Source organism: Tetrao urogallus, assembly GCF_951394365.1.
Source record: "Tetrao urogallus genome assembly, chromosome: 21".
Taxonomy (NCBI): Eukaryota; Metazoa; Chordata; class Aves; order Galliformes; family Phasianidae; genus Tetrao; species Tetrao urogallus.
In genome coordinates this window covers 4140020-4152323 of record NC_136834.1, presented here as the reverse complement: position 1 = coordinate 4152323, position 12304 = coordinate 4140020, and the positions used below count along the sequence as shown (strand labels likewise).

The 12304-nt window shown below is 55.8% G+C and overlaps 1 protein-coding gene across 1 annotated transcript in view; it reads right to left on the bottom strand.

Annotated features, from left to right (window-relative positions):
• The window catches only part of AGRN (agrin), a gene marked incomplete at both ends in the record, with an annotated part of 60976 nt that extends 49697 nt beyond the window's left edge, over positions 1-11279 (bottom strand). The window contains 2 exons of the mRNA XM_079545478.1: positions 6494-6755; positions 11094-11279. Coding sequence (XP_079401604.1) covers positions 6494-6755; positions 11094-11279 — 448 coding nt within the window. The remainder of the gene's footprint in view (positions 1-6493; positions 6756-11093) is intronic.
• Positions 11280-12304: the final 1025 nt, after the last annotated feature.

Below are 12304 nucleotides of genomic sequence, written 5' to 3'. Positions count from 1 at the left end.
CTGCCACTGTCCCCCAGCACCACAGGCCCATGGCACTGACCCCACACGCTCCCAAGCCCCCATCCCTATGCTGCTCCCCCCGCACCCAGCAGCTTATCCGGGCGTACCTGGCTGAGCTATGAGCGGAATGCCGGCCCTGGCCGCCCGCCCAGGGCTGGGAGAGGATTAAGGTTTATTGAGCAGAAAGGTGTAAGGGGGGGGGAGGGCGGGGAGGCACCCAGGGGACAGCTTTGGGACAGAGGTGCCACAGGAAGGGGCACAGAAAGCCCCATTCCCCACACGCCGCAGTGCCCTGAGGCAGCTCCCAGGCTTTGCCATCCTTGGGACAGCACAAAGCTGGCAGCTCCAGAGCACCGATTCAATTTCAGTGCCCATCCCTGCCAGCTGCTCCCTGAGCCATGCGAATAGGGGCTGTTTGTTAAATGGGGGACGGGGAGATTGCTCACCTGGGGAAGCACAGTTACCAACTCCGAAAGGTAACCCTGGGACACCTTTTGCAAAGTGCAGCTCTGGAGGTGTTTTGACAACAGTGGTTGGTAGAAACGCTCTCTGCAGCCCGTGATCAACTGGCTGTGCTGCAGCCTGCAGGATCAGCCCAATGGATTGCAAGCAGCCCACAGCAGGGTGAGGTGCTGCAAGCAGGAAGGCATTCAGGGTGCCCATCCAGATCTCTTCTATCCCGTCCCACACACCAGTGCTTCCCCAGTGGAGCAGCCATCCCTTGATTTTACAGAGGTACCTGCACTCCAGGCCCCAGAGCATGGATTTTATCCCAGAAACAGAGGGAGATAGGGCACTTCTTGGCTGCAGAGTGCAGTGCCAAAGCCAAGGCAATCACAGCTTGGCAGGAGGATGGAGCTGGCAGGCAGCGCTGTGCCTAAACCCACACCCCCAGGGATGCTGCTCTGCAGGCTAGGGGTTCAGAGTGCTGGGGGTACCAGGATGCTGCAGGACATCCTGGCCCATAAGGGGCTGAGAACCAGAAGGGATGAACTGCACTGCAGGATTGATGCTAGGTGGTGTGAACTCGCTCTAGCCATGCTCTGACTGAGAGAAATCTGCCCCTCAGCATCTCTGTTCCCCTTGCTTTAATTGGTTATCACCCACAAATCAACGAGGCTTTGGCACAGCCAGCCCTCCACTCACTTCAGCTAATTGACATCCCTGCAAACCAGAGAGCAGCCCTCCAACATCAGAGAGAAAGCACACTCAGAGCCCATCAGGACAGCATTGCATCCTCTGGGGAGTGCAGTTCATTCCCAACCTCCACATCCAGGGAGAAAAATGGGGAGAAAGAGTAGAAGCATCGAAAAGGTGGGAAGAGGAAATGGGTTCAGGCTGTGCCCACCTCACCGTGCTGGTAAGGTTTGCCATGGTCTGCAAGGTGGGTGAGCAGGAGCCAGGCAGCTACAGGACACACAGGGAGTAAGAATTAGGAGCAAATTAAAAGAATTGCTTCTGTAGGCTGCGCTGCAGCCAGACTGAAATCAGCTGAATTAGGTATAAATTATTGAAAGCACTCTGGCCCCGTTTCTTTTACTAATCAAAGAAAGAGATTCCAGGGGGCTGGAAGTGCAGGAAGGGGTGATTTGCCTGGACCCCAAGGGAACTGCTCCCAGCTGTAGGAAGCAGCAAACCACTCCGAAGCATGGCACAGCACCAGGAGCACACAGCCAGGGCCCAAAGCGCAGAAGGAAGATGCTGCTGCCCAGACACCCGCAGAGCAATGCAGCAGGACGTGCTCAGAGCAGGGCCGGAGCCTTCCCAGAGCAGTAGCCTCCCACACCAGATTAAAATTCCATTGGAATTTGCTAAACAAATGGACTCCCTTGGCTACTGCCATAAACCCAAGGGATGTTTCGCCTTACTATCACGCAGCGCCCTGTTCTTAGGCATTGGGACAGCATCGTGCTCCATATGTTCCCATCACCAGGACTCAGCCCATCCTGCTGTCCCCTCTCCAGGGGTCAGCAGGAGCCCCACTGTTTTGCAGCGCTGTGTTCTCCCCTCTCTGTTTCCTGCACTCTTAACAGCTGCTGGAGAACTTCCTCGCCCCGAGATGGAGGTGTTGATGCTGTTCTCGTTATCTTCAATTCAAAACAAAGCCAAGAAGAGAGGAAAAAAAAAAAAAAAGAACACAAACCCACACACCGAGCCTCCCTGCTCCCTCCTTGCACAAACAGTGCCAGGGATGGATTGAAAAGAAATAGGCACAGGGTGGGGAAGTGCTGCAATGAGACCAGAGCATGGGAAGAGACCACAGCCCGCATCACCTAACGCAGAGCCGTGCCAACAGTTCCCCACTGTGCACTGCTTACAGCCCCTGGAAGGATCCTGAAAAGGGAATTTTGCATGGGCTGCTTTACAAGAACAAAACGTCTCAGTTCTGCGGAGCTAAAAAAGAAAGGGAGGGCAGAATAGGAGGGAGCAGAAAGATGACAAAACGGAGTGGGCAATGTCGCTTTGAGAGGGGTTTTCCAAGCAGCCCTGCTCCCAAGCCCAGCAGAAACCTCTGAGCACAGAACAAAGTGGAGGAGAATCGCAGCAACTGTGGGATTTGCCATGGAGAGAAGAAGGCTGGAGAAGAGGAGAAGAAATCCATGCAGGCTGAGGGTCCCCCCAGCCCATGGTGGGATTCCAGCCCATAAAGCACATGGGGGAAAAAGTACATTACAGGAACACAGAGGGGAAGGAAAGCAAAAATGAGTTATCCCAGGGTGAAAACATGCGAGAGCTGAGTCTGGATGCAGTTCTTCAATGGGAGTAATTAATGGGGTTGCCACAGAGATGAAAAGTCGGGAGAGTTCTGGCCTGGCTATAATAAGAATTTTAATAAGAGCTAAGTGACATTTTTAAACATATGGAGCATCTGCAGCACGCTGCAATCTTGAACGTGTGCCAGAGCAGCCAGTGTGATTACAAGCATCTGCATGGGGGGGAAAAACAGAGGGATGCACCCATAGATACCACACAGCAGCACTGGGACACCCAGGTGGGATGTGGGATACACTGAGGGTCACCAGTGCTGGGATAACTCCTATTGGGAGGCCCAGCATCGCCCATCATTGGGATTTCTCCTATTGGGAGGCCCAGCATTGCCCATTGGTGAGATATCTCCCATTGTGAGGCCCAGCATCATCCACTGTTGGGATATCTCCTGTTGCAGCATTGCCCATCGCTGGGATATCTCCCATTGGGAGGCCCAGCATTGCCCATCACTGGGATATCTCCCATTGGGAGGCACAGCATTGCCCATCACTGGGATATCTCCCATTGGGAGGCACAGCATTGCCCATCACTGGGATATCTCCCATTGGGAGGCACAGCATTGCCCATCACTGGGATATCTCCCATTTGGAGGCACAGCATTGCCCATCACTGGGATATCTCCCATTTGGAGGCACAGCACTGCCCATCGCTGGGATATCTCCCATTGGGAGGCACAGCATTGCCCATCACTGGGATATCTCCCATTGGGAGGCACAGCATTGCCCATCGCTGGGATATCTCCCATTGGGAGGCACAGCATTGCCCATCACTGGGATATCTCCCATTGGGAGGCACAGCATCACCCATTGCTGGGATATCTCCTGCTGGGAGGCACAGCACTGCCCATCGCTGGGATATCTCCCATTGGGAGGCACAGCATTGCCCATCACTGGGATATCTCCCATTGGGAGGCACAGCATTGCCCATCGCTGGGATATCTCCCGTTGGGAGGCCCAGAATCACCAACAGGCTGCCTCACCACAAGGGATGGATCCACCCCAACCACGAGGCTCAAACAAAACCCCACTTTGTGGCCCCTTTTCTCACCTCTGAGGCTCAATGCAAGGAGTTTCTCACCCCATGTGCCGCCTGGAACCAGGGATGGGACGTCCTCCTGCAGCCACGTGGGCTCCAAGGCTATCAGCTTCCACCCCACACCGCGTCACACGTGGCTTTTCCCAGGAGGTTCAAGGTCCACCCAGCGCTCCGAACAAAACAATCCTCACCGGGGCAATTGCACCCAGGTTCATGCAAACCGCGCCGCGAGCAAGGCGCTGTTTAAAAAGCAGCCCTGGGTTCTCATTAACCAGGGCCCTAACACGGCTTTAATCTGCACTTCCTTCCACCCAGACAGCTCAGCGTGGAGTCAGCACCACCCCTCCCACACCGTGCACACCGATCTTCATTTTCTCAGCGCTGAGCTGCGATCAAAGCAACGCACGGCACGGCACTGCCTTAACTCCAACCTGAGCTGCAGCCCAGAGGTGCCCCGGTTTGAACTCCCCTTTTTAAGGCTTTAAGCAAGATTTTGATCTCGAGGATTTTTCCAGGCTGAAGCAACAGGAGATGAAGATTCTCAAAACATTTGTGTTTTTTCCGTTCAGCTGCCGCCATTCCTCCAATTCTTTCTGCAAAAGCACTCCCAGGTTTGTTTTTTTGACTCAGAGCAGCGTTGCTTTGAACCTTCCTGTGGGGAGCTGATGGGAAACAAGTCCCGGAGCTAAATCCTCAGCTTGAGAGCTCTGAGATGGTTCCAAGGGTGATGGGAACAGGTTCTCATGGCTGGTTTTGCACCTATCTAGTCAAGAAGAATTTTCACAGACCAAGAGAGGTCATAGGTTTGGGTACAGCTTGCAGAAAACCAAGTTTTTGCAAGGGTTGATCTGTCCTAGGCTGTCCACAGCCAAGCTGCTGGCACCCATGCAATGACCAAGACTTGGAGAATGGGTCTGACCAGAACAGTGGCTTCACTGAAGCACTGAAACACAAAAATTGCTGCGTCTCCTCTCATGCGACCCATCTCGACCAACCTGAGCCATCAGTAGCTCCAGGTTGCCTTGGGGTTGCCCCCTTCCCACCAGCACTTTGAGCAGATCTCCACCATGCTGGGTTCAACAGGCACAGTGAGATGCCCACAGCCCTCACCCATCCCCTTACCACAGCATCCCACTGAGCCATCATCCTTAATTAAAGGAAGCAAAATGTCGGGCCATCTTCAGAGAGAAGGGGATTCCCAGGAGGAATTTCGGCCTCTCAGCAGGACAGTTTGTCAGCATCACAGGGAGGAAGGACAAACCCACCTCTCACACCACGGACCGGTCATTTCAGCACACAGCAAGGAGAAAGTTCAAACAAGCAGCTCTGGCACCTTCAGCCCACTTGCACAACAGGTCATGGAGCAAATTCTTCCTGAGGTGTTGCATCAGAGGACATGGTGTAGACAGACAGATCAATCTGGGACACCTGCATGGCTGCAGGGAATGGGCAGCCCCGCATCCTATAAGAAAGGCTGAGGGATGTGCCTCCACGATGGGGATGCAACCAGCACCACGTCGATGAGGAGCAACTCAGAGCCTTCCCCCCACGGAAGGAGGAAGCAGGCACTGGTCCCAGATAAATTTGGCGTCGAATGTTAAGAGGAGAAATCAGATCATTCATCTCCCAGGGGCCTGAAGGGACAGCATCCTTCAGCAGAAATGGGAAGCACCGAGCTCAGCCAGCCCAGCACGGCGGCGCATGCAGTGTTTGCAAAGAGAGCGTGCCAAAGAACACAGACTGCTAGGTGAGGGCAAAATTCTTCCAAAAGTTTGCTCAGGTTTAACAAAAAAAAGAAACCAACAAAACACAACACACCACACACGCTCTTCTTTCTCCTCCCACCCCCTCCACTAGAGCTGATGCCTTTCAAGTGCAATACTAAACACATCTCTGGCTAGAAAGCCTCCAGCACATCAACCTCTTGCAAAAGCCACTTGAGACAGTGCCTCTTGGAGCCCCTCTGCTGAAACAGCTCCTTCCCAGCCTCAGCTCGGTCGTTCACCTCTGTGTGCATTCACAGCTGGAGGAAGGGGTTATGGCCTCTGCTCTGCACATCCCGAGAGGAGGAGGGAGACCGCCTGTGTTTATTTGTTGTCCGTGCAGAATTCCTGCATTCCTTCCCTTGTTTACTCATCTGCTCGCAGGACGTGCTCGGACCCCAAAGGGCTTTTGGGGCACTGTGTTCCCCCCAAGCCCGGAGCTCATTGCTGGAACAGGATGAGCACAAGGGGAGGAAACGAGAAGCCAGCAGATGAGACGTTGTAGAAGTGCTTTCATGCTGTTGGGCATGCCCTCTCGGTGGAAGCCTTATTCCACACCACAATACCAAAGCACAACTCATGCCCCAGATTGCTCAGCTTGGCCATGACTTGGCTTCACCATGGAGCGGCAAGGAGACCTTGCTTCAGCCCCAGGAGAACGCAGCTGGCTCCTCACATCCCTTTGCAAAGGGCACCAAGAACCGACATTCAATCTGGAGCAAAAGCAACGTGAATCGACCTTGTTTGGCCGCAGCACTTCTGGCAACAAGGCCAACACCACGCACGGCGACGAGTTGGACCCAATGACCTTTAAGGATCCCTTCCAACCCAACGATTCTACCATTCAACAAGAACAAGCACAGCCAATCCACGTGGCCACCAGCAGCACCGTGACCCATCGTTTGAGGGCTGCAGCAGAGCCTCACCTTCCACGCAGTGCTCCACCTCCTCCAGGTTGCGCAGCGTGATCCGCATCAGGCTGGAGTTGAGCATCAGCTCGTTGCGGTGGGCAGGCCACATGTACTGTGGGGCAGGGTTGACGAAGAAAATCCGTGTGTCCCCAGTTGACACTTGGTTGTCACAGATTAAGGGGTCCCCGAAGCCACCGATGACCACTTTGTTCCCACCATCCAGGAGGATCTCGTGGGTGACGATGTCTTTGCCTTTCAGGTAACGCCACACTCTCACCTTGAAGAAGAGGGAGAAAGAGCATTTGAGATCTTGCCCTGGGACTGCTGGCACCTTCTGGGTTGGTTTTTACCACGCCACCTTGGGATGCTCAGGGACAATTCAGGCTGGCTGAATCTTCCAGCAGAGCCAATGTCATCAACACGTGGATAAGGCTAAAGCACATCTTACTTCCGCCCAAATCACACCCAGCCCCCCAACCCATCACCCTTTCCATCATCCAATGGCTCCCTTATGGATTCTCCAGCTCCCTTCCACTTTCCCCACCCTCAATGCAAACACACCCGAGGACCCCAGCACAAAGGACACCATGGGCTGGCCCCTTCCCTTCCCTTAGGGCTGGCTGTATCAATATCCTCCCTTATCAGGGCTCCAGATAAGCTGCTGCTTCCCAGCAAACCCTTGAGGGTCATCACAGACAACCACTGAGATTGGAAAACACTACTAAGATCAAACAGTCCAACCTACCCCACCGTGCCCACTGACCACGTCCCTGCAGTGCCACATCTCCACACCTCTTGAACACCTCCAGGGACAGTAACTCCACCCCACCCTCAGACAGCCTGTGCTGATGCCTGACCACTCTTTCTGAGAAGAAATACTTCTTAATATCCAACCTGAACCTCCCCTGGTGCATCTTGAGGCCATTAAAGCCCTCACCCATAGGGATCAGCATAAGGAACGCCCGAGTGTTTTCCTTGCAGGAGCAGAAACCTGCAGTTTTGAGCAGGAAGAGGTTGATCTAACAACCAAGAGATGTGCCCCCATTCATTCCCAATGGGTAGGAAAGCTTCAGGTGCTCTAACAGCCACCACCTCCCTTCCATGCATCCCCGGGGCCCCACATTCCCCAGCTGCCCAGAGAGCACTTCAAGCCCAGCACGGCATGCCAGACACGGGGCAGGGGAGGCGCTGAGTGCTAAAGAGACTCTCCAGCCTCTTCAGAGGAGACACACAGGTATGCACTTGAGAGCAACTGTAGAAAGAAGGCGAGGAGCAGAAGGGTTGCTGCATTGCACGCCTCCAAGGAACCCATGCAGGGACAACTGCAGTGATGGCACCCCGGGTGATGCAGGGTGCTGGAAGCACAGCTTTCCTGCAGGCTTGCAAGCCACCTTCTCCCCTCCTGCCTGCCCGCAGCAGCTCGGCTCCCCGTGGTTGCTCTTCGCCCCACAGTCAAGTCAAGACACCTTCCTCCCAGCCCCACCTCCTCTTCCTCCGCAGCAGCCGCGGGGCACGCTCAGGCTGCAACAAGGCGAGGTGCAGAAAGAAGCAGCCGGGGCGAAAACCCGGGGAACACGAAGGAAACAAAAAGGGAAAGAAAGGAAGAAAAGAAAAGAAAAGAGAGGCAGGCGGAGAGCGCGCCCCGAGGCTCCTGCGTGCAGCCGGGAGCTTTCGCAGCTAGGTCTATGGGGAAGAAGGGCTGAAGCCGAGCCCCTCTTGTGAAGCAGATGGTAATTGGAGTTAATTAGCGAGGTTGTTGTAGTCAGAGCTCGCAGAGCCAGGCTGCAGCGTTCGCAAGCAACATCAGAGTCCACCAGCTCTCTCCGCACCCTCATCCTCTGTAATGAATGGATGTGAAGGCACCAAAGCCCGAGTGATTACCTGTAGGGCATCCCATTCATCATCACACGCAATTAAGACCTTGTTATACCGGTGACTCACTGGCTACATCAAGGATGGGGGAAGAAAAGGGAGAGAGAGGAGAGGAGGCTGGAGCCGGGTTCCAGAAGGTCCCTTCCCTGTGGCAGGCTGCTCACTCTTTCACCGAAGAGCACATAAAACAGTGGATTAAGGCTGTTTTACGAGACTCCTGGCAGCTGCAGGGAGGTGGAGTGAGAACAGGGAAGACTTTATTCAGGCAGATCTTTGCACAAGTGTGTTTTGAGCGTGGTACAGAACCAGGGAGTCAAAGGATTTTCTAATTTGCCACGGGGTCCATCCCCCAGCAGGGCAGGGGACCGCCTGCACAGGCGAGTGCAAGGTGAGAAATGCCAGCTAAGGGCTCCTAGGGAAGATAGGAAGGTGAGAAGTGCCCTTGGAAGAGAGCTTCCAGTCCTGGGTCGAAAGCAGAAAGGTCCACTGTGGGTCTCGAGCAGCTTTCTGCAGGAGCTAACAGAGCACTGAGGCTGCCAACCCCATCCGCATCCCTCCATCCTCCCCCAAAAGACAAGCTCCATTGTTCCAAACAGGATCCACATCCTCCCCAGCACTTCCAGTTATAGCAGGTGGAGGACCCGTGCTCACCCCATAAATGGGAGCAAACTTCACAGACATCACATCAAAGGCTGGAAGTGAGTGGCTGCAGCGAGGAGCAAAGCTCTGCTGCCGTGCCAAGCCCATCCCTGGGTGAAGGGGCACATTAGCGAGCTTCAGCTGGAGGAAGAGGAGACTAACAGAACTCCTAATTATTAATCTCCTCTGCTAGCAACTGAATGGCTGGTAGCTATTTTGGGGTGTTTATCTAACATTAGCCTCACATTTCTCCTCCGAGTTGTAATGTGCTTATCTTCATATATCAAAGGCTTCAGCTGGGAGGGTTTAGAGTTTAACTAGGAAGAACAAGGCACTAATGCAGCCTGACGGGGCTGTGCCTGCTGCTCACAGACCACCCAGCCCCAGTGGGATCCCAGCGCACGCCTGGCCCTCGTGTTTCCCGTGCAGATAAAGGAGAACCTGACAGCAGATAGCTGCGGTATTTGGAGGCAATCTGAGGGTCTGAAGAGCAGTCAGCAGCGTGACATCCTCCCCAGGCACACCGCTTGGAGAGATGGCCATTTATCCATTCGCCAGCTCCTCGTGCCACCCCGAATCCCATTTCAGAGCACTTGTAAGGAAAAGCTTCGTGAGCACACCATGAAAACACGACACGGGGATGAGCAACGCCGTCGCTAAGTGAGGAACCACTGCTTTAAGGAAATCACCAACGTCACAGCGCGACCGGCAGAGCGCTGCCACCGCGATGGGATGGGCACCTTCACAGATGGCAGGAGGCTTTTCTCCTTTCAGTTTCTTTTTCAGGAAAGGCATTTGGGGCTGAGCTCCAGCCTTCGGGCACTGCTGTGACCCCAACAAAACCCTAGGCTTAGCCTCGGGTTAACAGCACAGAGCTCAGCAGCATCCTGCAGGAAGATGGGCACACCACCTCTGCCCATGCTGAGCGCTGGGTTTCCCCACGCAGCCCCCGCCTGCCTTCTGCTTTTCCCCCATAAAGCAGAGCAGGAGCACAGACAGAACAATCTCCCCACACCCAGACCAAGCCCGGATTTCACACCAGACAGACACCTTGCTGGAGAGCAGGAGGAGGAGAGCAACCTCTCAGCTGAGCACCTCCTGCCTCCATGCATGGCAGCCCAGCATCAGGTGGCTGCAGCCAGCCGGCCATATGCGCCCCAAGCTGCTCACAGCAGCTTATTCATTTTCCACGTAGCACCCAGGATGTGCCAGACACTTTGCAAACATACGGTCCTGGGGGGGGGGGGGAAGGTTGTGAGCTAATTTACAGGAATACAGATTGTCCCCTGCAGCAGAGTGGCAAGGGGCAGAGCCGTGCAAGCAAAGCAGCGAGCAGCAGCAGGCACCAGCTGGACAGAGAGAAGCTTTTCAACTAGTTTCTAAAGCCGAGAGGTCCTCCAGAATAAAGGCTAATTCCGTGTTTTGAAGTTAACCCAGCCCGGAGCTCTCCCAGCAGCTGGGCATCGCCCCAAAGCTCCCCATAGGGTTGGCTGCGGGGTGGAACCGCAGCACGTTTTAGGATGGCAAAAAGGGAAAGGGAGGTGAGAGCAAAACCACGCAGCACAGCGGCAAGTCCTGCCCGGGGAAGGGTTAAACCACGCAGCACGTTTTCTGACAGGCAGGCGGATGGTATTTCAGGTTGTTCAGTACTTCATCGACTCTCGGCTTGGGGGGGGGGGGGGCGGTGGAAAAACCATAGCCAGAGGCCAGAGCCGTGGTTAAACAATAGCTGGAGCCGGAGGAACTCGGGATGCTGCAGCAGCAGCCGGGGAGCCGAGTTCCCAACGCCGGCACCTTCCCGCAGCACGAAGCTGGGAAAGGGCTCCGCATCGCTGAACTGAGGGAAATGCCCATAAAAAGCAACCCTGAGTGATTCCCCTCGAAACAGCTGGCGGGGCCGCGCCGGGGCGAGCCTCCCGCAGTCTAAAAATACCTAATTACACCCCAAAGCTCTCATTTAGACAATAAAAACCACATGCTCCCGCACGCGAACGAGCCCAAAGTTTTCCCCCGAGCTTCGTCGGAGGGGTTTGGGGGGGGGGGGGGGGAGGACGACGGACAAACCCCCTCACCACACGACCCCCCACCCCGCAAAACCCCTCACCTTGCACGAGTAGGTGTGGTGCACGGGATCCACGTTCATGATTTCCTCCACCGTTCCTGTAAGCACCACGTTGGCCTCCTCCTCCCGGCGTTGCAGCTCCCGTTCGGGGCAGTTCGCCCACCCTCCCAGGGCCAATCCCAGCGCCAAACCTAACGCCAGGATCGCGGCCGCCCCCGACCCCCCCATCGCCCGCAGCCCCCCGAGTCCCCGCTGCACAAAGCGGGTCGGGCCGAGCGCGGAGAGAAGGGCTACTTTTGTTCCAGGAGGTGAAAAGGAGGAAAGAAAGAGAGAGAGAGAGAGAGAGAGGGAGGCGGGGAGGAAAATCCCGAGAGGAGGAGGAGGAGGAGGTGGAGAAGAAGGAGGAGATATCTCTCCCTCTCTCTCTCTCTCTCTCTCTCCCCCTCTTCCCCCCCCCTCCGAAGCAGCGATCGGGGAGAAACGCTCTGTCCCCTGCCTTGCCCCTGTAAGAAAGCCCGGAGATTTGCATGCAATCTGAATTGCTGATAAGGGAGGCAGAAGGGGGGTAGGGGAGCGGAGCGGGGGGGGGAGCTGCCGCTGTGGGGCCGGGAGCTGCGCGCACGCCCTCCCCCGGCCCGGGGGCTCACGGCAGGTTAATGGCTAACCGGCCCGGCACGGAGGGGTGGGGGGCTGGGAAAGGTGCACGGAACCGGATCTGTCCTGGGAGGGTGCTGGGAGCAGCCTATGGAAGCTGCCCGCTCCGCCAGGCTCTCCCCACGGCACCGACCCCCCCACCCACCCCCCCTCACCCAGCGCTGCGATCCCATTCTGGTGACATTTCCTTTTTTTCCCATCTGAAGGCTGGCAGAGCCACCCCCCAACCCACCCCCCCCCCTTCCTCCCCATTCCCATCCAGCCCCCACAATGGCAGGCAGCGCTGTCCGGTGGAGGGGAGGGGGGCACCGCGCCGTGCTTTGCCCCAGCAGCTCTGTGACCCTCTGCCCTGCCCTCCCCCGGGGACCGCGGGGCAACCTTCCCAGATGTCGCCTGCAATTACGGCAAATATAAAATGAAAAGTTAAGTGGCACCGAGGGAGGGATATTGTTTCCCCCCTCCATAAATTAGCCGTCCCCTGGGGCATTTTACACGCCTGTTTTCCTTGCTGGACCTAAACAAGCGGTGTCCGTGAGTCCTGCAGGTGAAGTTTAACCGTGGTGCAGGGTTTGCATCCCGCACCATAGGGCTGTGCAAGC